Below are 26,501 nucleotides of genomic sequence, written 5' to 3' on the forward strand. Positions count from 1 at the left end.
ATCTGGATGATAATGCGACTAACTGGAACAGCAAATTTGCCAAGATTAGGGGTAGTGGACGGCGACGGAGACTACCAAAGCTCGCTGTCAGTCCTGGGCTAGTTGGAAGAACGGGCTGAGAGGTGGCAGATGGAATTTAATGCAGACAAGAGGAAGGGACTGCACTTCGGAAGGACCAGCCAGGGTAGGTCTGACACAGTGAACCGTACGTCACCGAGGAGTACGGTAGAACAAAAGGATCTGGGCATACAGGTCCATCAGTTATTATAAGTGGGGTCGCTAAGAAAGTTTTTGCCACATTGGCCTTCATAGACGAAAGTATTGAATACAGGTGATGGGATGTTATGTTGAAATTGTGTATGACGTTGGTGAGGCCTAATTTGAAGTATTGTGTGCAGTTTTGGTCTCCTAAGTGTAAATAAGGTTGGAAGAGTGCAGAGAAAATTCGGGAATGGGGAGCCTGAGTTAGAAGGAAAGACTGAATAGGTCTGAGCTCCCTAGAATGCAGAATATTGAAGGGAAATTTGATTGAGGTACACACAATTATGAGGGATATAGACAGAGTAAATGCAAACAGGCTTTTTCCACTGAGGTTAGGTGGGACTACAACTAAAAGTCACGAGTTAAGGGTGAAGTGTGAAAAGTTTAAGGGGAACATGAGGGGAAACTTCTTCACTCAGAGGGTTGTGAGAGTGGGGAACGAGATGTCAGTGCAATTAGTGGATGGCTAATCAATGTTTAAGAGAAGTTTGGATAGGTACGTGGATGGCAGGGGAATGGAGGACTATGCTCCCAGAGCAGGTCAATGAAAGTAGGCTGTTTAAATGGTTTGGCATGGACTAGATGGGCCAAAGGGCTTGTTTCTGTGCTGTACGTTTCTATGACTCTATGGCTCTTGACTCTACACCAGACCATGAAGACACTCAATGATAGGTTAGGTTTGAGGGGCCGAAGGCCTACTCCTACTCCCATTTTCTTACATTTTAGAACTTTTTTAAGGTCACTCCACTTCATTGGATGCTTTAACTAACAACTAATTATCTATACATAAGCAATAAATATCAAGAACATGAGATAAGAGTCCTTGACAATCAGTCCATAGTTGTGGGAACATTTCATAAGAACATAAGAAATAGGAGCAGGAGTAGGCCATCCGGCCCATCGAGCCTGCCCCGCCATTAAATAAGATCATGGCTGATCTGGCCATGGACTCATCTCCACCTACCTGCCTCTTCCCCATAACCCTTCATTCCCCTACTATGCAAAAATCTATCCAACCTAGTCTTAAATATATTTGCTGAGGTAAAATTTCAATGATGGAGCAAGTGAAGTTCTCCTGTTTGGTTCAAGAGCCTGACGGTTGAGGGGTAATAACTGTTCCTGAACCTGGTGGTGCAGGTCCTGAGGCTCCCACACCTTCTTCCTGATGGAGAAAAGAGCACTATCTGGGTGGTGAACTTCCTTTTCCATTGGGATTTTTGTGACTTCAGGATCTCACAAAATATTTTTGAGTTAGTAAAGTATTTTGCACTCTGCTGGACAGTAGGAAATGCAGCAGTTTTTAAAACAGCTTCTTCCCCTCCCCCATCAAATTTCTGAAAACCAGCCTACAGACACAACCTCAATACCTTTTGCTCTCTTCTCGCACTACTTAATTTAAATAAATTGCATATACATATTTATATACACACACAGTATATATATAGTTAGCGAGCCTAAGACTTTTGCTCAGTACTGTAGTAATTTTACGTATTGTACTGTTCTGCTGCCGCAAAAAAAAATTTCATGACAGATGTGAGTGATGATAAACCTGATTCTGATCTGGGTCTCTATTATGAACTGAGAGTGGGAAGGGGGCAGGGAGAGGGGAATCATGGTTGGGAAAAGGGGGAGGGAGCGGGAAGCACCAGAGAGGCATTCTGTAGTGATCACAACTCAATTGTTTGGAATCAAATAACCTTGCTGTTTCTCCTGCCAGAGTTGCAAACTCGCTCTCTGCTCCACGTTGACAAATACAGTAATATGCTAAAGTCTGAGACGCCCTGGCTATATATATATATGTGCCTCAGACATTTGCACAGTACTGTGCGTACTCTATATATAAACAAAAGAAAATCTGCAGATGCTGGAAATCTGAGAAACACTCACAAAATGCTGGAGTAGTTCGGCGGGCCATGCATCCTTGATGGAAAAAAGTAGTTGACATTTTGGGCGGAGACCTTTCAGCAGGACTGGAGAAAGAAAGATGAGGAGTACATAGAAACGTTGACTGTGTACTCTCTCCCATAGACGCTGCCTGGCCTGCTGAGTTCCTCTAGCACTTTGTGTGTGTTGTACTCTAGATATGCATCTTATTGTAATTTATTGTTTTTTTTAATGTATTGCACTGTACCACCACTGCAAAACGATAAACTTTGCAGCGTACGTCAGTGGTAATAAACCTGGGTCTGATTCCGATTCAGGTTCTGATTACGCTTCAAAAAGATAAATTCTACATAGTCAATTTGGGCACAGGAAGTCTGCCAAACATCAGAAGATCATCTGAATGATAAGGCGTAACTAGAGCTTGCACACAATACTCTAATTGTGGTCTAAACAAGAGTATTGTCAAGCTGGAACCGTAGTGACACAGTAGCGTTTAGCGTTACACCACGACAGCGCCAGTAACTCAGTGTCAACGTTCTCCCCGTGACTGTGGGGGTTCCCTCAGGGTGCCCGGTTTCCAAAGATACCCACATTCAAAAGATATACAGGGTTAGTAGGTTCATTGGTCACATGGTACAGTTTCGGGGCGCTGCCTCATTGGTCTAGGAGGGCCTGTTACCTCTAAGTGAAATGAAAACCTTTTAAAATCCGCATCTTTGTCTGTGAAGGCGAGGATTACACCTTCCTCACTACCTTGTCTCATTGTGATACGACTTTCAGGGGAACTCGAACCTCAACGTCCCTCTTTATCAGAATTCCTTAGTGCCCTACCATTTTCCTATGTATATCCTACCCATGTGTGACTTCCAGCAGGCCCAGTGAGGTGTTGGTCACTGAGGAGTGCAGTAGAACAAAGGCATCTGGGAATACAGGCCCATAATCCATCGAAAGTGAAATCACGGGTAGACAGGGTTGTAAAGAAAGTTTTTAGCTTATTAGTTTTGGAGCGTTCATTTTGTTTGTGGACGTAGTAGAGTGGGTACGGACCTAGTTTATCAGGATACTGCCTGGATTACAGGGTATGAGCTAAGGAAAGATACGACCGGCCTGGGTTGTTTACTCTGGAGGGCGGGGGAAGGGGTAGTCATTTATAAAATTATGAGAGGCATACCAAGAGGAGGCAGTCAGCATCTTTTCCAAAGGGTAAAAATGTCAAGCAGCAGAGGAAACCATTCAGAGCCAGAGCCGGAACCGGAATCAGGTTTAGTACCACCGACATGTGTCGTGAAATTTGTTGTTTTGTGTCTGCAGTATAGCGCATTACAGAATGATATACTGTAGGGCTACGGTAGGAAACTTTATCACATGGTGTGAGCAGAATTATCTGCAGCTTAATGTGAAAAAGACTAAGGAGCTGGTGGTAGACCTGAGGAGAGCTAAGGTACCGGTGACCCCTGTTTCCATCCAGGGGGTCAGTGTGGACATGGTGGAGGATTACAAATACCTGGGGATACGAATTGACAATAAACTGGACTGGTCTAAAAACACTGAGGCTGTCTACAAGAAGGGTCAGAGCCGTCTCTATTTCCTGAGGAGACTGAGGTCCTTTAACATCTGCCGGACGATGCTGAGGATGTTCTACGAGTCTGTGGTGGCCAGTGCGATCATGTTTGCTGTTGTGTGCTGGAGCAGCAGGCTGAGTGTAGCAGACACCAACAGAATCAACAAACTCATTCGTAAGGCCAGTGATGTTGTAGGAATGAAACTGGACTCTCTGATAGTGGTGTCTGAAAAGAGGATGCTGTCCAAGTTGCATGCCATCTTGGTCAATGTCTCCCATCCACTACATAAAGTACTGGTTGGGTACAGGAGTACATTCAGCCAGAGACTCATTCCACCGAGATGCAGCACAGAGCGTCATAGGAAGTCATTCCTGCCTGTGGCCATCAAACTTTACAACTCCTCCCTTGGAGGGTCAGACATCCTGAGCCAATAGGCTGGTACTGGACATTTCCTGGCATAATTTATATATTACTATTTAATTATTTATGGTTTTATTACTATTTATTATTTATGGTGCAACTGTAACGAAAACCAATTTCCCCCGGGATCAATAAAGTATGACTATGACTATGACAATGACTAAATTATAAATTATATACATTAAAAGTACATAAGTAGTGCAAAAACTAGTGAGGGTTAATGAGTGGATGTAACTAATTGCAATGGATATTAAGCAGAGTGGGCCATTTGTTAATCCAGGCAGCTGCCAACTTAGGCCAAGTTTTAAAGAACAAAAACTAATTGAGAAACTTGTTTTGATTCCTTTTGTTTATTTGGGACACTGTGCCACCAAATTGGGACAGGAGTCTGTTGCTGAACAGTTTCTAACTAGCGCCAGTTGCATGTACTCGTGTGTCTGTTAGACACCGCACTGTGCTCAGAGCAAACCGTTTTTAATTAGCGTTCGTTAAATGATGGTGTTCAAAAAGCAGTGATTTTTGTCACCAAGGGTGACAAGAAATAAGCAATAAGACAGTTCAGAATTGTTTTGTGCTCTGCAGTTTCAAGCATTTAGGCTTGGAGATACCAGAAACAGCCAGGAGTGAAAATGAAATGGTTTCACAGGTTAGGAACTACAAAGAATTTGAAGGTATCTACAATCATCTTGAATGTTACAATGAAAATGAAGAGTTGGAGGATGCAATTGTTGAAAGCATTGTATGAAGGCAGTTGATTATCTGCACTCAGTGCCTGTGCTGATTTTGTTCATTTGCAAAAGAACACGGCAGCCAGCGTACATAAGAACACGAGAAATAGGAGCAAGAGTTGGCCATCTGGCCCATCGAGCCTGCTCCGCCATTCAATAAGATCATGGCTGATCTGGCCATAGACTCACCTCCACCTACCTGCCTTTGCCCCATAACCTGTAGTTCCCCGGATGAATTCCTCTGTCGATAACTATTAGGAACTAATACACAGTTCATAGTACTGTAATAGTATTGGTAGTGATATAATTTGTTCTCTATTTCATTTAAATACATAATTTGTTACAGTTAAATAGTAATTTGTCTTTTTTATATCTTTTAAAACGTTTTCATGAAACTTGCCGCTAATTGGGCAGCTGCTTAATTGGGCCAAAATGTGCTGGTCCCGACGTGCCCCAGTTAACTGAAATCCACCATATTTCTAACCCACTGCCTTAAAAATAAATGATGGCTGAGTTTGGGGAATCTTGTCAGACTGGTAAAGGTGAACTTTGTTTCTATGCCCCCAAGACTTTGGGTGGGCCTTCCGGTGCAATCCCACTCTCCTCCTTCTGTGCTCGATCTTTCCGAGATCACGTACAAAATAAGTAAGTCCTTTTTAGTGAATTCTGCTGCAGCTGTGTTTTATGTTTGATTATCTGTTCCCTGTATAAAGATATTTATGGGATCTCCAGTTTGTACTTTTTGGGGTTACCTTCATGCTGGAGAAAATCTGTGGGTCCCAATGGATGGCAGGTTCCCTTTGAACCAGTGAATTTGTCCCGAGTCTGAGTTGTCGCACAGACATTTGGCATCCCTGCAGGATGCCTGTGGCTCATCGCATGCATCCTTTAATGAAGCAACAAGCAATTAAAATGTTCCTTACATGCAGAGAATTCAGTTGTTCACAAGTTGTTGCCTAGATTTTTGTTATTGCTTCACCACCCCCCACCCCCCCACCATCTAGCCGTTCTCTAGATTTACTATTCGCAGAGTACAGAATGCGGAATTTCTCATCAGTTTCAGACCCCACATCCTCGGGTTTGCTGCATCATTTTGCTCTCTTCAGCACTGCTCCTTTTAGATACCAATTTGCAGTTTGTGGGGACGTCAAGAAAGAGGTTGCCCTCTCCTTTAAACATAGAACATTACAGCGCTGTGAGTCCTTTCAGCCCACAATGTTGTGCCAACCTCCTGACCCACTGAAGATCAATCTAACCCTTCCCTCCTGCACAGCTGTCCATTTTTCCATCAGCCATGTGCCTATCTTGAATGTCGCTAATGTATCACCCAGGACAGTCTCTCTTCTCGCTGCTGCCATCAGGAAGAAGGTACGGGAACCCCAGGACTTGAGCCACCAGGTTCAGGAACAGTTATTACCCCTCAATCATCAGGCCCTTGAACCAAAGAGATAACTTCACTCAACTTCACTTGCCCTATCATTGAAATATTCCTACAACCTATGGACTCATTTTCAAAGACTCTTCATCTCATGTTCTCATTATTTATTATTATTATTATTATTATTGTTTTCTTTTTATATTTACTCTGTTTATTGTCTTTTGCACAAAATTAATTAATTATCTTATTGAATGCACAAGTTGGTGTGGTTTTTCATTGAATCTGAAATGGTTATTCTATATATTTATTGAGTATGCCCTTGAGGAAATGAATCAGAGTTGTATATTGTGACGTATGTGTACTTTGACAATAAATTTACTTTGAACTTTTGGCAGCATGTTCCACACACCTACCGCTCTGTGCAAAAATAACCCCACCTCTATACTTCCCATCAATCGCCTTAAAAATGCGCCCCCTTGTATGAGGCATTTCCAGTCTGGGAAAAAGTCTGACTGTCCACTCAATCTTGTACACCTCTATCAAGTCACCCCTCATCCTCCTTTGCTCCAATGAGAAAAGTGCTAGCTCACTTAGTGGCAGATGGAGTTCAACCTGGAGAAGTGTGAGGTGGTACACTTTGGAAGGACAAACTCCAAGGCAGAGTACAAAGTAAATGGCAGGATACTTGATAGTGTGGAGGAGCAGAGGGATCTGGGGGTACATGTCCACAGATCCCTGAAAGTTGCTTCACAGGTAGATAGGGTAGTTAAGAAAGCTTATGAGTTGTTAGCTCTCATAAGTCAAGGGTTAGAGTTTAAGAGTTGTGATGTAATCATGCAGCTCTATAAAACTCTGGTTAGGCCACACTTGGAGTACTGTGTCCAGTTCTGGTCACCTCACTATAGGAAGGATGTGGAAGCATTGGAAAGGGTACAGAGGAGATTTACCAGAATGCTGCCTGGTTTAGAAAGTATGCATTATGATCAGAGATTAAGGGAGCTAGGGCTTTACTCCTTGGAGAGAAGGAGGATGAGAGGAGACATGATGGAGGTGTACAAGATAATAAGAGGAATAGATGGAGTGGATAGCCAGCGCCTCTTCCCCAGGGCACCACTGCTCAATACAAGAGGACATGGCTTTAAGGTAAGGGGTAGGAAGTTCAAGGGGGATATTAGAGGAAGGTTTTTTACTCAGAGAGTGGTTGGTGCATGGAATGCACTGCCTGAGTCGGTGGTGGAGGCAGATACACTAGTGAAGTTTAAGAGACTACTAGACAGGTATATGGAGGAATTTAAGGTGGGGGCTTATATGGGAGGCAGGGTTTGAGGGTTGGCACAACATTGTGGGCCGAAGGGCCTGTACTATGCTGTACTATTCTATGTTCTACGTTCTATGTTCACTTAAACTAGCTTCATAAAATATGCTCTCTAATCCAGGCAGCATCCTGGTGAATCCCCCCACCCCCCGCCGCACCCTCCTCCCTACAATGAGGTGACCAGAAGTGCACAGAATTTTCCAAGAATGGTCTAACCAGTGTGTTATAGGACTGCAACATTACCTCACCGACCAGGTTGATTTGTTGGCCGTTATTGCGGGTGTCCTCTGCTGCTCTCGGCTCAGTGTTATACCGAACGGGAGTGGTGTAGAACAGGACAGAAGGCAGTCAGTAACAGTGCAACAGATGGTGCATTCTTTGTGTCCCATCTCCGTGGGCTTCCACCGCGGAATTAGTGTCAACATAACCTGTTCCTGCATAACTCCTTTCGACCGGTGGAGCTATTGGACTGTCAGATCATCTATAGGACCCCACATGAAAGGAACAATTAGGCTCCAAGTTCAAAGTTACTATCAAAGAATGTGCATGTCACTTGAGATTCATTTTCATGGAGGGATTTATATGAAAATTTAAAAAATGATATAATTTATGAAAACTGATACATAAACAGATTGACAAATAAGCTGAAATCAAATCATTCAAAGATTCAGAGTACAATTTATCATCAAAGTGTGTATGCAGTATACAACCCTGAGATTCAACTTCTTCACAGACAGCCACGAAACAAAGAAACTCTGTGGAACCCTTCAAAGAATACATCAAACACCCAATGTGCAAAAAATGAAGAATAAATCACGTAAACAGCAAAAGTCGAGTGAGAAACACAGAATGTCGAGCATCAAACCACAGACTCATCGAAACTAAGGAACCTTCAGTTTAGTTCCATTCAGTTTGACTTCGTACTGTGTCGTGCATTAGCTACAGGCCACAGACCTGGTCTGCATTGATCAAAATTGCGTAAAATAGCAACAAAGAAAAGAGTAACCCGAAACCAGAAACATGAACTACAGAATCCAATCCACAAACCCTGAAGAGTAAACCTTGCCCAAGACCCAAGACATTGGCAGCATTGAGTGAGAGGGAGAGAGAGAGAGAGAGACCGGTCAAACGTGGGCACCTTCCTCGGACAAGATCATGCAAATAAGAAAATAAATATATAGTACAGAGAATATCAGTTGTAGAGTCCTTGAAAATGAGTCCATAGGTTGTGGAGTCGGTTCAGTGTTGAAGTAAGTGAACGAATAGACAAAGACATCACCTTTCACATCCTCCTGAAAGACTTTTTTGCCAACGGTGGATACTTAAGGTATGTTTGCTATCAAAATGTTGAGGCTTTATAAAGCACTGGTGAGGCTTCACTCTGAGTGTTGTGAGCAGTTTTGGGCCCCTTGGCTAAGAAAGAATGTGTTGCCATTGGAGAGGGTTCAAAGGAGGTTCTTGAGATGACTCCAGGATTGAAAGGCTTATCGAATGAAGAATGTTCGGGCCTCCGGGCCTGTACTCACTAGGATTTAGAAGAATTGGGGAGGGGGGGAGATCTCATTGAAACTTATCAAATGTTGAAAGGCTTCAATAGAGTGGATGTGGAGAGGATGTTTCCTGCGCTGGGGGAATCTAAGACCACAGTGCACAGCCTCAGAGTAGAGGGGCATCCATTTAGAATGGAGATGAGGAGGAATTTCTTTAGCCAGTGAGTGATGAATCTGTGGAATTTGTTGCCACAGGCAGCTGTGGAGGCCAAGTCACTGGATATATTTAAAGCAGAGGTTGATAGATTCTTGATTAGTCAGGGCATGAACGGTTACGGGGAGAAAGGAGAAGTTTGGGGCTGAGAGGGGAAATGGATCAGCCATGATGAAATGATGGAGCAGACTTGATGGGCCAAATGGCCTAATTCTGCTCCTGTGTCTTATGGAAACGTGAAGGCTGATTACTAATTAGCAACACCTACTGTGAGATAATTGCTAAGCATGTATATGCTGCATTGTTATATTTTGCTGATACTCTAAACGTGTCTTGTATGTGCGGGGGACTGGGCCTCAGGCTGCGGTGCTGACAGTGGCAGGGGGAGGGCTGGCGGGGGCGGTGTGGCATGGCGTCCAGTCTGGAGTCGGTGCTCCCTGCCCAGTGTTCAATGGCGCGAGATTTGGACTCTTTTATTGTGTGATTGTGATACCATTTGCGCTTGCTATCTTGCCTGTGTTTTGTGCTGTGTGTGACTGTTGGTACTGTGTTTTGCCCCTTGACCCCAGAGTAATTGTTACAAGATGCTCCCAAGCAAGCCAGCTTCCGGGACTTAGACAGGCTAACTCACTATAGGAAGCTATGGATAGCTGATGCAGCCCATTTAAGATTTCTGGACAGTCCCGCTTATCGGCAATTATGGTTTTGGCACCGAGAAGTAAATATTTAAAGCTTTGGTGCTGAATCATAAGTCCACGAGTAATATCGTCCAGTGTTTGTTTCGTGCTCAGTTCTCAATCCAGTTTGACACTGTGTCTCGATCCTTGATTAAGACACTCCAACATGTGGGTCCAGACCATCCTCGTCAGGGCCTCTCGTCACAGTAACGCTGTCCTGTTTGGCTGTGTTCGTGAGTATTTGTGTATGGTTAAACGATAATTGAACTTGAATTGAAGTCAGGAAAACATCGGATATTGAGTACTTACTTTGAGCTTTGAATGCCCCTGTCATATCCGACTCTGCCGCCAGCCCAGGCAGTGCATTCCAGGAACGCGCCACTCTCTGTTAAAATTGAACTGCCCCACGCCTCTCCTTTGAGCTGACCCTCTCTCCGCTTAAATGCATCCCCTTGGCTGAACAAATACACATTATGAATATGCTATGATTCTGTGATCCTCTACAATTGTAACAGTTTCATTGTGAAGGCACCTCTGACGGTGAAGCAATTTCCCACCCCTCGACGGTGACCAGAGAGCTGGGAGCGGGGGATACGACGGATGCTCCCCAGCTGGGTCGATACTATATTGGAAACTGGTCTTCAGTCAGTTGCTGGATAGTCACCGAGGTTGAGAAGGTTTGCTTATCTGACTTGTTCGTCTCTGGGTGTGCTACTGCCTGTTCAGGAGGAACAAAACCCAAAAACAGGAAATGTTCTTTTCCTCTCATTGACTTCAGAAAACAAATCTCTCACGCTTCAGGGATGTGGTTTTGTTACAGGACTTGAGGACTCATAAGTTCCAGTCCTATCTTGGTAGCTCAGAATTTAAGAGCAGTTACTGAACTAAATCTGTGACAGACACTCAGTTCTACACGGGTGACCGTGGGTTGTTGTAAAACTTGCATGAAGGGAAGGGCGAGCGGGGGCTTTGGGGCTCTGCTGACCACTCTCTAGGGTTTCTTGTTTCGTGGAGGTTCAAAGTTCAAAGTAAAATTGATTATCAGAGTACATACATGTCACCACATACAACCCTGAGATTCTTTTTCTGTGGACATACTCAGCAAATCTATAGAACAGTAACTGTAAACTGTAAACATCAGAAACTGTAAACAAACTGTGCAAATACAGATATAAATAAATAGCAAGATGAAAGAGTCCTTAAATGAGTGTCGCTTTCCCCTTTTCTTCAACGGCCTGATGGGTGAGGGGTGGCAACTGTTCTTGAACATGATGGTGTGGGTCCTGAGGCTCCTGTACCTTCTACCTGAGAAAAGAGCATGGCCTCGGTGGTGGGGATCTCTGATGATGGATGCTGATTTCCTACGACAGTGTTTCGTGCAGATGTGCTCAATAGTTGGGAGGGTTTTACCTGTTATGTACTGGGCCGAATCCACTAGCTTTTGTAGGATTTTCTTCTGAAAGGCATTGGTGTTCCCATTCCAGGCTGTGATGCAGCCAGTCAGCACAATCATCACCACACATCTATAGAAGTTTCCCGAGATTCTTGATGACATGCCAAATCTCCGCAGACTCCTTTATACTTTATTGTCACCAAACAGTTGGTACTAGAATGTACAATCATCACAGCGATATTTGATTCTGTGCTTCACACTCCCTGGATTACAAATATTAAATATTAAATTCCTGAGGAAGTAGAGGTTGCTGTCGTGCTTTCTTTGCCATTATATTTATATGATGGGTCCAGGACAGGTCCTCTGAGATAGAGACACCCAGGAATTTAAAGTTACTGACCCTCTCCACCTCCGATCCTCCGATGATTACTGTTTCACGGACCTCTGGTTTCCCTCTCCTGAAGTCTACAATCAGTTCCTTGGTCTTGTTGATATTGAGTGAGAGGTTGTTGTTATTACACCACGCAGCCAAATTTTCAACTGTGAAGACTACGAATTTCCGGTTGTTTCACTGAGCACCTTTGTTCCTTCCCCCAGAACAAGCAGGAACTCCCGGTGGTCACGCATTTCAATTCTACTTTGCATTCCATTCCGACATGTCAGTCTATGGCCTCCTCGATGACGCCACGCTCGTGCTGGAGGAACAGCACGTTGCAATCCACCTGTGTAGCCCTTAACTTGATGGCATGAACATCGACTTCTCTAACTTCTGGTTTTTGGCCCCCACTCTCCATCACCATTCCCATTCCTGTTTCCCTCTCTCACCTTATCTCCCTACCTACCAATCTCCTCCCCCTTCCCTTTCTTCCATCGTCTTCTGTCCTCTCCTATCAGATTCCCCATCCTCCAGCCCTTTATCTCTTTTACTAATCAACTTCCCAGCTCTTTACTTCAGCCCCTCTCCTTCTCCTGGTTTCACCCATCACCTACCACCTTGTACGTCTTCCTCTCCTCCCACCACCTTCCCATTCTGACACCTCCCCTTCCTCTCCAGTCCTGATGAAGGGTCTCGGCCTGAAACATTGACTGTACTCTTTTCCACGGATGCTGCTGGCTTGCTGAGTTCCTCCAGCATTTTGTGTGTGTGTGTGTACTGTATGCATTCTCAGATATTAAATGAACTTTTGAAAACTCCATCTGATTCACCGAAGGCCTGCTGTGGAAAGATATTTTGTCCATTTCTGTTCAGGCAGCTGGTGACTCGAGAATGTGTTTAACTCTTTCCTTTCCTTCAAAGCTGCACAGCAGACTGTTTAATCCAAGGGCAATCAGAAATAAGCAATAAGTTCCACTGCTGTCCACCTTCTCTGATTTAGCACAAAAAGTCTTGAAGATCTCTCTCCCTCTCTCTCTCTCTCTCTCTCTGTCTCTCTTTCTGTCTGTCCGTCTCTCTCTCCCTTGCTCTCTCCCTCTCTCTCTTTCTGTCTCTCTCTCTCTCTCTCTCTTTCTGTCTCTCCATCTCTCTATCCCTTGCTCGCTCCCTCTCTCTCTTTCTGTCTGTCCGTCCCTCTCTCTCTCTCTCTCGTGACAACTTTCTGCTCCCACACGCTGATGAACAAACCTGCCTGACGTGGAGGGGAGAGAGTCAGAGCTGCCTCAAACTGCGGTGATGTGAGTAGGAGGGAGGAGTTGTAGTCGCAACTGTTTGTCATCCAGGAAAGGAAATAAGAATAAATTTGACAATGGTTGAGTCATCTGGAAAGTTAAGTTTCACAAGAGATTGCTGTAGCTCATTCTGCATCCAGTACTGCTTCACTGAAGGTAAGTACAAACACTCGAGTGGCTGTAAGTTAATGCTTTATTAAGGACTGACCTCACTGAAACCTATCGAATGTTGAAAGGCCTCGATAGAGTGGACGTGGAGAGGATGTTTCCTGTGGTGAGAGAGTCTAGGAGCAGAGGACACAGCCTCAGAATAGAGGGTATCCTGTTAGTGTGGAGATGAGGAGGAATTTCTTTAGCCAATTACTGGTGAATAAGTGGACTTCTCTGCCGCATGAGGCTGTGGAGGGCAAGCCATTGGGTATATTTAAGCCAGAAGTTCATAGGTTCCTGAGGGCATCAGAATCAGGCTTATTATCACCAGCATGTGACGTGAAATTTATAATACATAATCTAGCAGAGAGGGAAAAAAAATGAATAAAATAAAACATAAACATAAACATAAATAAACAAGTCAATTACATATATTAAATAGATTTTAAAAATGTGCAAAAACAGAAATACTGTAAATTTTTTTTTAAAAAGTGAGGTAGTGTCCAAAGCTTCAATGTCTATTTAGGAATCGGATGTCAGAGGGGAAGAAGCTGTTCCTGAATCGCTGAGTGTGTGCCTTCAGGCTTCTGTACCTCCTCCCTGATGGTAACAGTGAGAAAAGGGCATGCCCTGGGTGCTGGAGGTCCTTAATAATGAACGCTGCCTTTCTGAAACATCGCTCCCTAAAGATGTCCTGGGTACTTTGTAGGCTAGTACCCAAGATGGAGCTGACTAGATCTACAACCCTCCGCAGCTTCTTTCGGTCCTGTGCAGTAGTCCCTCCATACCAGACAGTGATGCAGCCTGTCAGAATGCTCTCCATGGTACAATTATAGAAGTTTTTGAGTGTATTTGTCGACATGCCAGATCTCTTCAAACTCCTAAAGAAGTGTATGAAGTGAAACGGGGAGAAGGCAGGAGACTGGGGCTGAGAGGAAAATGGATCAGCCATGATGAAATAGTGAAGCAAACTTGATGGGCTGAATGGCCTAATTCTGCTCCTATATCTTATGGTCTAATCACAAACAAGAGAAACTACAGATGCTGGAAATCCAAGCAACACAGACAACATGCTGGAGGAACTCAGCAGGCCAGGCAGCATCTATGGAAAAGAGTACAGTTGACGCTTCGGGCCCAGACCCTTCACCAGGACGGTCTAATGGTCTAAGCAGCTTTGCTTAAAATTTTTAATTGGTCAGCACAGGGATGACGGGCTGAAGGGACTGTTCTTGTGCTGACCATTCTATCATCTGTGTCCTGGGACAGAGGAGGCTGGGGGGTGACGTTACAGAGGCTAACCAAATCATTATTGGATTTATAAACAAGAGAGAATCTGCAGGTGCTGCAAATTCATTGGATTTATAAGATGGATGATCACAGTCTTTTTCCCTGGGTGGGGTATTCTGAAACTGGAATCAGAAGGGACCTGACTTCCTCCACTCAGAGGATGATTGGAGTATGGAGGGGGCTGCCAGAGGAAGTGGTAGACGTGGGTTCATTCATTGGATTGCTACTTGCCGTTTTGTATGATGTGGGTGATCGTGGTCTTCCCATGACCATGATTGTTTTTGGCAAATTTTTCTACAGAAGTGGTTTGCCATTGCCTTCTTCTGGGCAGTGTCTTTACAAGATGGGTGACCCCAGCCATTATCAATACAATTAGAATATTTAAAGACTTTTGGACAAGTATATGGGTAGGAAAGTTGTAGAGTCAAATGAAACAAGGCCATTAGACTAGAAGATGTAAGAGCAGAATTAGACCATTCAGCCCATCGAGTCTGCTCCACCATTTGATCATGGCGGATTTATTTTCTCTCTCGGCCCCATTCTCCTGCCTTCTCCCCATAACCTTTGATGTCCCGACTACTCAAGAACCTGGCAACCTCTGCTTAAATATACCCAATGACTTGGCCTCCACAGCTGCCTGTGGCAACGAATTCCACAGATTCACCACTCTCTGGCTAAAGAAATCCCTCTGCATCTCCAGTCTGTCCTCGTATTCTGAGCCACACACAAAATTCTGGGGGAACTCAGCAGGACAGGCAGCATCTATGTACAGTTGATGTTCTGGGCTAAGTCACTTCCACAGGACTGGAGAAGAAAAGATGAGGATAGATTTAAAAGGTGGGCGGAGGGGAGAGAGAAACACAAGGTGATAGGTGTCAGCGGGAGGGGAGGGGTGAAGTAAAGAGCTGGGAAGTTGATTGGTGAAAGAGATACAGGGCTGGAGAAGGGGGAATCAAATAGGAGAGGACAGAAGGCCATGGAAGAAAGAAAAGGGGGAAGGAGCACCAGTGGGAGATGATGGGCAGGCGAGGAGATAAGTATTTTGTGTGTTTTGCTTGGATTTCCAGCATCTACAGATTCCCTCTTGTTTGTCCTTGTACTCTGAGCTGTGTTCTCTGGTCTTTGACTCACCCACTGATGGAGATGTCCTCTCCACATCTACTCTAACAATGGGAGACCATTGGGAGTATTTCAGGAGGATACCATGGTCAACATGGTGAGGTGTCACGATGTGCGCTGGCAAAGCCCGAACCCAAGTGCCAAGGAAAGATGGACTGCCATGTAGGGAGGGTTTAATCATAATAGTTACAACAAAACACTGGTGGGTCATCCAAGCGATACCGCGAGATATAACATTCTCAAAGCTATGACCCCGCAATAAGTGCTAATTGGGTATCCACTTAAATAACACCAGAATGTGGAATCCCCAAGCCAGCCAAAATAAACTTACAAGATTAAGCGGAAAGCACCAGGTATTAATGGTACTCGCTAATCTACGATTAATCAATTGAGATGCTCCAGAAGCCTTGGCACCCATTACTCTCTGGCTCCACACACAGGCCAGCAGAGCTCATTACAATCAGGTCGGGCTGTATCTGAGCAACACACACAAAATGCTGGAGGAACTCAGCAGGTCAGGCAGCATCTATAGAACAGAGTAAACAGTCGACGTTTCGTGCCGAGACCATTCATCATGACTGTGCTCTTTTCCATAGATGCTGCCTGGCCTGCTGAGTTCCTCCAGCATTGTGCCCGTGTTGCTGGGATTAACAGCATCAGCAGATTTTCTCTTGTTCGTGACGGGGCTGTATTTGTGTTGTTTAACCGTATGATTCTGCGCAAGTTGTGGCGGTCGCTTGCTGCAGCAGGAGGAAGGAGGCTGTGCGTGATGGTCTTTCCCTCTGCCTCTCACTCACTCTCCCGAGGGAAGGGCCCCGGTGTTTGAATGGTCTCTCTCTTCCCTTGATGCTGTTGGAGGTTGGTGCTGGAGCAAGGTTTAATCGATGCGGTTTGTGGATTGGACTGTCGTTCACATTATGATGTGTCTCTGGTTTCTCGTCACTCCTTTTTCTGTTGCTGCTTTGGGCGACTTTGGATTGGGGCGGCCTGCAGATAATGAACACTGAGCTGAACTGAATGTGGACTGTTCAATTTTGTGTTTTGTATTCTGTGATTTTGCTCGTCTTTTCCTGTTGCCGTTCGCGCGATTGGATTTTGCACGAGGGTGGGGTTTATGTTCTTGTTGCCGTTTGCGTGACGTGTTTTTTGCGCATGGTGGTGGTGGCGGGTTTGATGTGGTTGTCACGAGCGCCATTTGTTTGTTTGCGCATGGAGGGTGTTGATGTTCTTGCTGCCATTTCCGCCTTTTACTTTTCTGATACATTTGAACCGATTTATGTCAAACATATTTTTACGCGAGTGGGGGGGTGGTAAACATTCCAGTTACCTTTTGCATGATGTGTTCTTTTTGTGTGAGGGCAGGGTTGATGTTTCTTCTTTGAACGGGGACCATAGTTTTCTTTGTTTTGTGGCTGTCTGTGATGAAGATGAATCTCAGGGTTGTTTCTTGCATACACACACTTTGATAATAAATGTACTTTGAATCTTTGGATCGAAGGCCGTAGAAGATGCTTTGACAAATCTGATGAAAGTGGCTGCAGGCTTTTAATTCCAAACTTTCATTTATTGGTAAACGCTGATGAGATTCAATTAGCGTTATTTTCACCTGTGCAGTGAAATGCATTGTTTGTATCAAATCAAGTCAGCAAGGAAAGTGCTGGAAAGTGTATGCCCAGATAGCATGCCCACAGTTCACTAAACTGAACCCATACGTCTTTGGACTGTGGTGGGGACACCATGCTTGTACAGTTGAAGCTCCCATCTCCGGGCCAGGCCACGGATAAAGAGTGAGGGAGAGCAGCGAGGTTCCATACCGGGTCTCAGCCTGATCCTGGTCTGGGTCACTGTGCCGTAGCTCTCCTCGTTGTCACGCAGGCAGATGCAGCTGGTTCCTCTGCGTGGCAGGCGTCTTGCGCTATCTGTTGGAAGTGGTTTGCACCTGGGTGTCAGACAGTGATGCTACACTTGTCTGAGTAAATTACTGGCGTGCAGGCCACAGGTCCAAAAATAGCTGAGGCTGAAATTTCAACACAAGTGGCAGATAATCTGTGACTTCAGGGAGAGCAAGAGCAAAGAGGGCCCAGCTAAAATGGATCCAGCTCACTGGACGTCTCTGAGAGGGAGTTCTTTGTTGCTGACCAGCGGGCCACCGGGACTAGAGATCGCGCTTTACGAGGATGGGTTGAGAACGTAATTCCGCATTACGTAAATCCCTGCCTCTGCTGCCAGGAGGGATGAATCCTACCACACGTTACTGGCTTTACATCAAAGTGTCGGATAATAATTTAATACAAGGAAAATATTCGGCAGATGAAACAGGGACACTGTCTGTTGCATGACCAAGGATTGGATGACAAAGTATTAGGATTAGATTCTTACAGTATCCCAGGAACTCTGGGGTGTCTGAACTTTTTACAGTAGGGGAAGCGTGTATAGTACTGTGCAAAAAGTCTCAGGCACATTTATATAGCTGGGTTGCCTCAGACTTTTACACAGTACTGTAGTAATTTTATGCATTACGCTGTACTGCTGCCACAAAAAAAATCAAATTTCATGACGTATGTGAGTGATGATAAACCTGATTCTGATATGGGTCTGTATTATGGACTGAGAGTGGGAAGGGGGCAGGGAGAGGGGAATCATGGTTGGGAAAAGGGGAAGGGAGAGGGAAGGGAGTGGGAAGCACCAGAGAGACATTCTGTAATGATCAATAAACCAACTGTTTGGAAACAAATGACCTTGCCAGGTGTCTCAGGGCTGGGTGTGTCTGCACCCGTGCTACCTCCCGCCCCGACCCTGCCACTGGTACTCCTCTGCCACCCGTCCCGCACCCCTCCCGTGGCGCTCCACCCTCACCGTTCCCGACGTCCTTTGCTGCCGTCAGATTTACAAACCTGCCTCCACTCCACAATGGCTGTGCAAAAATCTTCGGCACCCTCGCTACGTACCGTGATTTTGCCTAAGATTTTGCGCAGTACTGTGAATCTATTTCTTATTTTAATTTGTAGTTTTATTTTGTGTTGCACTGTACCTCTGCTGCAAAACAGCAAATTTCACAGTTTACGTCATGGATAATAATCCCGATTCCGATTCGGATTGCTCTTTACAAATTTAAGTTATTCTCTATAGTCAATGATCAATATGTACCATGTCGTATGACATCATCAATATGTGCTGTGTCATATGACATGGGCGATAATAGTCTTTCACCATGATTGTCCTTGGCAAATTTTTCCACAAAAGTGGTTTGCCATTGCCTTCTTCTGGGCAGTGTCTTTACAAGACAAGGGACCCCAGCCACTATCAATACTCTTCAGAGATTGTCTGCCTGGTGTTATAAGAAATAGGAGCAGTAGTCAGCCATCTGGCTCATCGAGCCTGCTCTGCCATTCAATAAGATCATGGCTGACCTGGCCATGGACTCATCTCCATCTGCCAGCCTTTTCCTCATAACCCTTAACTCCCCTACCATGCAAAAGCTATGCTTATGTGACCACTACATCCGTGGTTGCATAACCAGGACTTGTGATATGCACCAGCTGCTCTTACGACCATCCACCACCTGCTCCCATGACTTCACATGACCCTGATCTGGGGGTAAGTATGTGCTACACCTCGCCCAAGGGTGACCTAGTGGAGGGAAGGAGCACCTTCCACCTCCTTTGGTAGAGATGTATCTCCACACTGCCACCCTAATGGTAGGGGTCCATGATAGGTATTATAAAGGTTGGGAAAGGTTTAGAGGGATGTGGGCAGACAGGACTCGGTTAGATGGAGATTTTGGCAGGCATGGAGCAGATGGGCCGATGGGCCTTTTTCTGTGATTCCTATTATGAAAAGTAGAGCAACTGCTGAAAGCGAAAACAAACGATATTTTGCTGACATTCTGTGATCTGCAGGAAGGCTTAATTAAACTGACAATGTCTGATGTCCATAATGAGAAAGTGGTCACACAGCAGCAGCAGGGTTGCGACTGAAAGACGCAGCTCGGTGGCAAGGATCTGACGCGCAATGACCCGGAACAACGGGAATTTCCTCAGCAAGTGTCGGAATTCCCTTCCACAGTTGCTCACTTATCGAGTTCATTCAGAGCTGCAATCATTAGGTCTTCGAAATTCCAGAAAATTTCTGGATTCAGGAACAGCTTCTTCCCCTCTGCCATCGCACTTCTGAGTGGACATTGAACCCGTGAACACCACCTCACTAATTTTTTATTTCCATCTTCGCACTACATTTAACTATTTAGTATATATATATTTACCGTAATTATTTATGTATTGCATTGTACTGCTGCCGCAAAGACAACAGACCTCATTACCTGTGCCAGTGATATTAAACCTGGTTCTGAATCTGAAGGCGGGATTTCTCTGCTCTGATTTTGTCCGTTCTATGTGAACACTTGCTGAGGTAACGGAGCTTTCAATTAAATGGCCGGGTCCCAAGGTGAGGATCGCGAAGAGCTGGCTCCCTCACGAAGCTCGAATCCTCTCACGGCTGATTAATCTTCCCGCAAAATCTTATCCCACGCCAGATGGGAACTTCAGGTGCGCCGACGATGCTGAATTGCACACTCAGTGGCTGAGCGGGGATTAAACTCCGAAATAACGACCTGCCCTCAAAGGGTTCAAAGGATGTTTATTATCAAAGTGTGTACATAGTATACAATCTGAGATTCGTCTTCTTCACAGACAGCCACGAAACAAAGAAAACCATGGAGCCCCTTCAAAGAAAAAACCCTCCCCAGTGCAAAAAAAAATGTTTGCGTAACCAGCAACAAGAACATCAAACCCCACCCCCATGCAAGAAAAAACAAATTGGGTAAACGTAAACAAGTAAGAACGAGTGAAAAGACAGATTATAAAACACAAATCGAGAGGGTGCAGGCATACTCAGTTCAGCTCAGTGTTCATTACTTGCAGGCCGCCCCGATTCAAGTCGCACAGAATAGCAACAGGAAAAAATAAACCAGAAACAATAACGTGAGTAGTTCAATCCACAAACCGCAGGCCCAGAACTTTGGGACCATCCTCTGACAGCATCAAGGGAGAGAGTGTGAAAGAGAGAGAGGGGGAGAGCATTCGAATGCAGGGCCCTTCCCTCAGGAGCGGCGGGCGAGAGGGAGAGAGAGGCGTCACACGCAGACACCTTCTCCGGCGGCAGCGAGCGAGAGGCTGGCAGACGGTGCTGAACACTCAACTGGGGTCTCAATTCGGAGATCTGAGCAGGTCAAAACCTGACTCAACCCAGCACAGGGCTAATTCCTGCCCTGCACAGGTTGGGTTATAGTTAAAGAGAGATTTAAAGATTGACTTTATTTTTCACTGGTACAGCGGAACATCGAAACCTAGAGTGAAGTACTTCATTTGCATCATGGTGTGTGAGGTGTTGAGTGTGTCCTGCTGCTGGTGACCAGGTGGCATGCCCACAACCTGTTAACCCTAACCATATTTCTAGACTCCAAGGCAGAGTACAAAGTAAATGGCAGGATACTTGGTAGTGTGGAGGAGCAGAGGGATCTCGGGGTACATGTCCACAGATCCCTGAAAGTTGCCTCACAGGTGGATAGGGTAGTTAAGAAAGCTTATGGGGTGTTAGTTTTCATAAGTCGAGGGATAGAGTTTAAGAGTCGCGATGTAATGATGCAGCTCTATAAAACTCTGGTTAGGCCACGCTAGGAGTATTGTGTCCAGTTCTGGTCACCTCACTATAGGAAGGATGTGGAAGCATTGGAAAGGGTACAGAGGAGATTTACCAGGATGCTGCCTGGTTCAGAGAGTATGCATTATGATCAGAGATTAAGGGAGCTAGGGCTTTACTCTTTGGAGAGGAGGAGGATGAGAGGAGACATGATAGAGGTATACAAGATAATAAGAGGAATAGATAGAGTGGATAGCCAGTGCCTCTTCCCCAGGGCACCACTGCTCAATACAAGAGGACATGGCTTTAAGGTAAGGGGTGGGAAGTTCAAGGGGGATATTAGAGGAAGATTTTTTACTCAGAGAGTGGTTGGTGTGTCGAATGCACTGCCTGAGTCAGTGGTGGAGGCAGATACACTCGTGAAGTTTAAGAGACTACTAGACAGGTATATGGAGTTATTTAAAGTGGGGGGGGGGTTATATGGGAGGCAGGGTTTGAGGGTCGGCACAACATTGTGGGCTGAAGGGCCTGTACTGTGCTGTACTATTCTATGTTCTATGTTCTCATAGAACTTTATTGTCATTGCTCAAGACAATGAGAACGTGGTGCTACTCCAGTCCGTGCAAAACTGATATTTACAAAGCATGCAGTACAGCTTAATTAAAAAATAATCCCATATTTACATGCAACAGGTGACTTTGACAGTCCATAACACTCAAAGGTCACTGGCAAGCTGGGGTGTAGCATTATTCAGCTGCACAACAGCCCTCGGGAAGAAGCTGTTTTTCAGTCTTACTGTCTTGGCTGAGATGTTTCTGTATCTCCTACCAGATGGCAGGAGATTGAACAGACAGTGTCTGGGATGGGATGGGTCCTTAATGATTTTATGATGTGCCATAGGCATCGAGAGTTGTAGATCTATAGAATGTGGGAGGAAACCCACATGGTCATAGAGAGAACGTACAAACTCCTTACACACTGTGGCTGGCTCCAAAGCCCAATTGCTGATCGCTGGTGCTACCAAACCACACCTGGCATTTGATTTTATGAAATATGGAGAAATCACAAGCCTTTGGCAAAACTTTCCATCTGCCCAAAGTTCAATGACAAGTCGTCAGGATTGTTGAAGGAGATTGGCTGAACTATCAATCTTGTAAGTAAAGTGTCTCAGTCAGCCTGCCTCCTGTTACCCCACCCCTGCAGGTTGAATATGATCCATACACGTCATTAGAAGGACCGTGTGCTCCAATGGATGGCGGGTTGGAGATACATCTCTACCAAAGGAGGTGTAAGGTGCTCCTTACCCCCACTAGCCTGCAGGTCACCCTTGGGCAAGGTGTAGCACCTGCTTAGCCCCCCGATCAGGGTCACATGAAGCCATGGGAGCAGGTGGCGGGTGGTCATACGAGCAGCTGGTGCACATCACAAGTCCTGGTTATGTGACCACTGATGCTGGGCAGACAATCTCTGGAGAGTATTGATAATGGCTAGGGTCACCCGTCTTGTAAAGACACTGCCCAGAAGAAGGCAATGGCAAACCACTTCTGTAGAAAAATTTGCCAAGAACGATCATGGTCATGGGAAGACCGTGATCACCCACATCATATGACATGGCACATAACGAACGGATCTGCTCCAAATGTGCTGCTCTGTCCAATCCAGCCTGTTCTTCAATACCATAGAACATAGAACAGTGCAGCACAGTACAGGCCCTTCGGCCCATAATATGGTGCCCACCTTTTAACATACTCTAAGATAAATCTAACCCTTTCGTCTCACGTAGTCCTTCACTTTTCATTCATCTATGTGCTGAGAACCTTTTAAACGTCTCTAATCTATCTGACAGATATTCAATGCACCTACCACTCTCTGTGTAAATAAACCTACCTGACATCCCCCTCATACTTTCCTCCAATCACCTTAAAATTATACCTTTCGTATTAGCCACTTCCACCCTTGGGAAAAAGTCTCTGGCTGTTCACTCTATCTATGCCTCTTATCATCTCGTACGCCTCCATCAAGTTACCTCCCATCCTCCTTCACTCCAAAGAGAAAAGCCCGAGATCTCCCAACCTTTCCTCATAAGACCTGCTGCCTAGTCCGGGCAGCACCCTGGTAAATCTCCTCTGCACCCTCTCGAAAGCTTCCACATCCTTCCTATAACGAGGTGACCAGAACTGAACACGATATTCTGTGTGTGGTCTAACCATACTTCACAACATATTGACTCGGTTCACATTTGGTCAAATTGTACCTGGGATTTGAAAATAGGCAGCTGATTCTCACAGAGTTATGAACATACTGTGTTATTTCTGCGTAATAAAGAACTTCAGTTCCCGGTGGGCACTGTGGGCGGTTCACCCAGAACTGGAAACTTCGATGATGAGCTGATCGCACACGCTCAGTGTTGAACAATAACTCAGTAATAAAATGTTCTAGCGTTTACCCATGCCAAGTTTGTCTTTAATAAGAACAAATTTAACACATAAAACATCAGGACCCGTGGAGTTTCTCTGTTCGCTGTGAATGTGATATGCAGTGCATCGGTTTTTGGAAACGGATTGCGTTATTGGGGCGTACTCCAGATGCGGCCTAACTGGAGTTTTATAATCAACGACAAATGAAGATTATGAAGAACTGAAGAAGCAGAACACAGAAAGGCTCAGTGCTGAACTGGCTCCGTGCGTGTGTCTTTTTCATAGATCTATTTACTTATTGATTGATTTTCCTGTGGGTGCGTGTAAGGAAATGAATCTCAGGGTTGTGCACTTTGAACTTTGACCTGCCCCGCATTCTGTTTGGAGGCTCAAACACACAGGATTGCGAAAGGCCGCAGAGCGCTGTGAGCTCAGCCAGCTCCATCACAGCACAACACTCACCACCAGCGAGGACGTCTTCCTAAAGGCAATGCCCAAAGAAGGCAGCATCCATCATTACGGAAGTGCGGAAGGGAGACAGAAGCCCGCGAGAGTGAGCAGAGCAAAAGGGACGAATGGACGTCCGGGCGGAGAGTAGAGAACTTCTTCAAGGTCGGCCTTCCTGAAGGAGACGTAGCAGTGTATGGGTATCAAGAAGAACGGCAGAAGCAGAGCACGGAGAGCACTCAGCAGATCGGAAACCGCGTTTGTGTTTCCGATCAGTGACCCAACCTCACAGCGGACTGTTCCTTCCAGAAAGTCCTATTCTGGTCCTTCAGTGGTACTGTAATTCTCATAGACCTTGCACTTCTGAGTGATGGAAAAATAGAACACCGCAAAATACTCCGTAAATAGCAATACGTTAACTCAAGAGATTCTGCAGAAGCTGGAAATCTTTAACAACACAGAGTGCTGGAGGACCTCAGCAAGTCAGGCAGCTTCTGTGGAGCGGATAAACTGATGAAGGATCTCAGCCTAAAAACAGAAAAACATGCTTAGTTGTTGCAAATCTATTTCAGACCTCAAGATGCTTCAGGATGACTGCAAGTCTTTCAATAACTCCACCAAGGCTCACATGACCGAGACATCTGCCAACGGGGCTTGGACTGAAATAGGTTGTTGCGGCTCCCTTGCACATCAGAAAACTGAGCACGGCTGAGGTAGCAATGAAAATATCGCCATTGTCTTTGAACAGCGGGCTTACCTAAACTTTCATTTATTTATTTATTGAGATACAGAGCGGATTGGGACCTTCCAGCTCTTTGAGCCGTGTCACTCAGCAATCCCCCGATTTAACTCCTGGCCAAAACACGGGGCAATTTACAATGACCAATTAACCTACCAACTGGTACATCTTTGGACTGTGGGAGGAAACCAGAGCACCCGGAGGAAACCCACGCGGTCACGGGGAGAACGTACAAACTCCTTACAGGCAGCAGTGGGAATCGAACCCGGGTCGCGGGTACTGTAAAGCGTTGTGTTAACTGTGGTGCCCTGCTATACCGCAGTGTAAATCATTTCTCGTATACCTTGGATTTCTGAGTTACTGGAGAGAAAGAACACAGCAGAAACACTCCACAACTAGCGATACTCTATCACCAGAGATTCTGCAGGTGTTGGAAATTTTGAAGAACACACACAGAGCGCAGGAGGACCTCAGCAAGCTGGACAGCATCTTGAGGCCTCCGTCGGTCAGGGTCGACCATGGATGTTGCATCCTCTCTGTCTAGATACACAAGCCAGGGCAGTACGATAGGGAGAACAAGCTGTTGCCCATGTAGGACGCTCCATCTCTCCACGCAGCTGATGAATGCAAAGGAACGGCAGAGACCGATATGGTTTGGCACCCCTGTCATGTCGTAGGAGTTGACAGTCAGCGTTGAACTCAATGTAGGACTGCCTTACGGACTACAGCTTCGGAATTTTCTCTCAGGGTTTATTCCCGAAACCTTCCCCATCAGTGGGTGCAGCTGCAAGGCAGCGGAGGTTTGAGGTCAGAGTTTTCCTTCTCCTAGATGAGCTGCTAACCATGGCTGACAAGCCCCATCTGCCGAAAACTACCGGCTTTAAGACACCAGTAACCCGCCCTTTCCCGTTCTCAGTAGAAACAGTTCTGCCGGGCTTAGTAGCTAAGCTACAGGTGAAGACCAGGAGCTGGACTTGGTTGTCAGAGGCTAGTTGAGGCACACACCATTGGGAACATTTAACAGGTAGTGGCAGCTTGTGTCGAGTCCCACTCTGGTTAAAACAACCTTAAGGAACCAAGGTAGCATCTATGGGTGTGAATAAACTGCTGAAGGGTCTTGGCCTGAAAAACAGAAATACATTAGGTTCTTGCAAATCCACTTCAGACCTCAGGATGCTTCAGAATGACTGTGGCTGATAATAACTGTGTAGTTTCAGTCTCCTACGCTGCCGTTTTACACGGGATTGCTAACCAAACCCACAGAGCAGGGGCTGATTGCAGCCACCTGGGTCAGCCGTGGGACGGGACAGGAGTCTGTGTGTGGTCAGGAAACTGTCTGAATGTTGTATCAGCTGAGAAGGGGGGCAGCTTCACCTCACCGAAAGCAGCCGCAGAGGTTGGCTCAGACAGGATAAAAGTGACTGAAAGAGAGAAGTGTCACACAGAAACAATCCCCCCCCCAACCCCACTCTCCCCCCTCTGTGCGGCTCCCTGTGCGAGCATCAGTCACTGAATTTATTATCTCAGAACACGGGGCATAATGGCAGGGAGAGTTTCTTCCTTCTACCGTCTGCATGAGATGTTGGGGCTATTGGGACTTCGAGATTTTTTTTTACCATGCCCGTGGTCTGCTCTCATCAAATTACGGTATTGCTTTGCACTGTTGTAACTATATGTTATAATTATGTGGTTTTTGTCAGTTTTAGTCTTGGTCTGTC

The 26,501-nt window shown here is 45.6% G+C and overlaps 1 protein-coding gene across 7 annotated transcripts in view; it reads left to right on the plus strand.

Moving 5' to 3' along the window:
- The window catches only part of LOC140190134 (tyrosine-protein kinase Fyn-like), a 298,385-nt gene that overhangs the window by 202,829 nt on the left and 69,055 nt on the right, over positions 1-26,501 (plus strand). For 3 of the 7 annotated variants that reach the window (XM_072246645.1, XM_072246638.1, XM_072246639.1), the window contains exon 1: positions 13,050-13,143. The exons of the other annotated variants lie outside the window; for them this stretch is intronic. In XM_072246645.1, the coding sequence (XP_072102746.1) occupies positions 13,065-13,143 (79 nt within the window). In that variant the 5' untranslated portion in view covers positions 13,050-13,064. Of the gene's footprint in view, positions 1-13,049; positions 13,144-26,501 lie in introns of those variants that run through there. 7 annotated transcript variants of the gene reach the window in all.

Source organism: Mobula birostris, chromosome 29, assembly GCF_030028105.1.
Source record: "Mobula birostris isolate sMobBir1 chromosome 29, sMobBir1.hap1, whole genome shotgun sequence".
NCBI classification, from domain to species: domain Eukaryota; kingdom Metazoa; phylum Chordata; class Chondrichthyes; order Myliobatiformes; family Myliobatidae; genus Mobula; species Mobula birostris.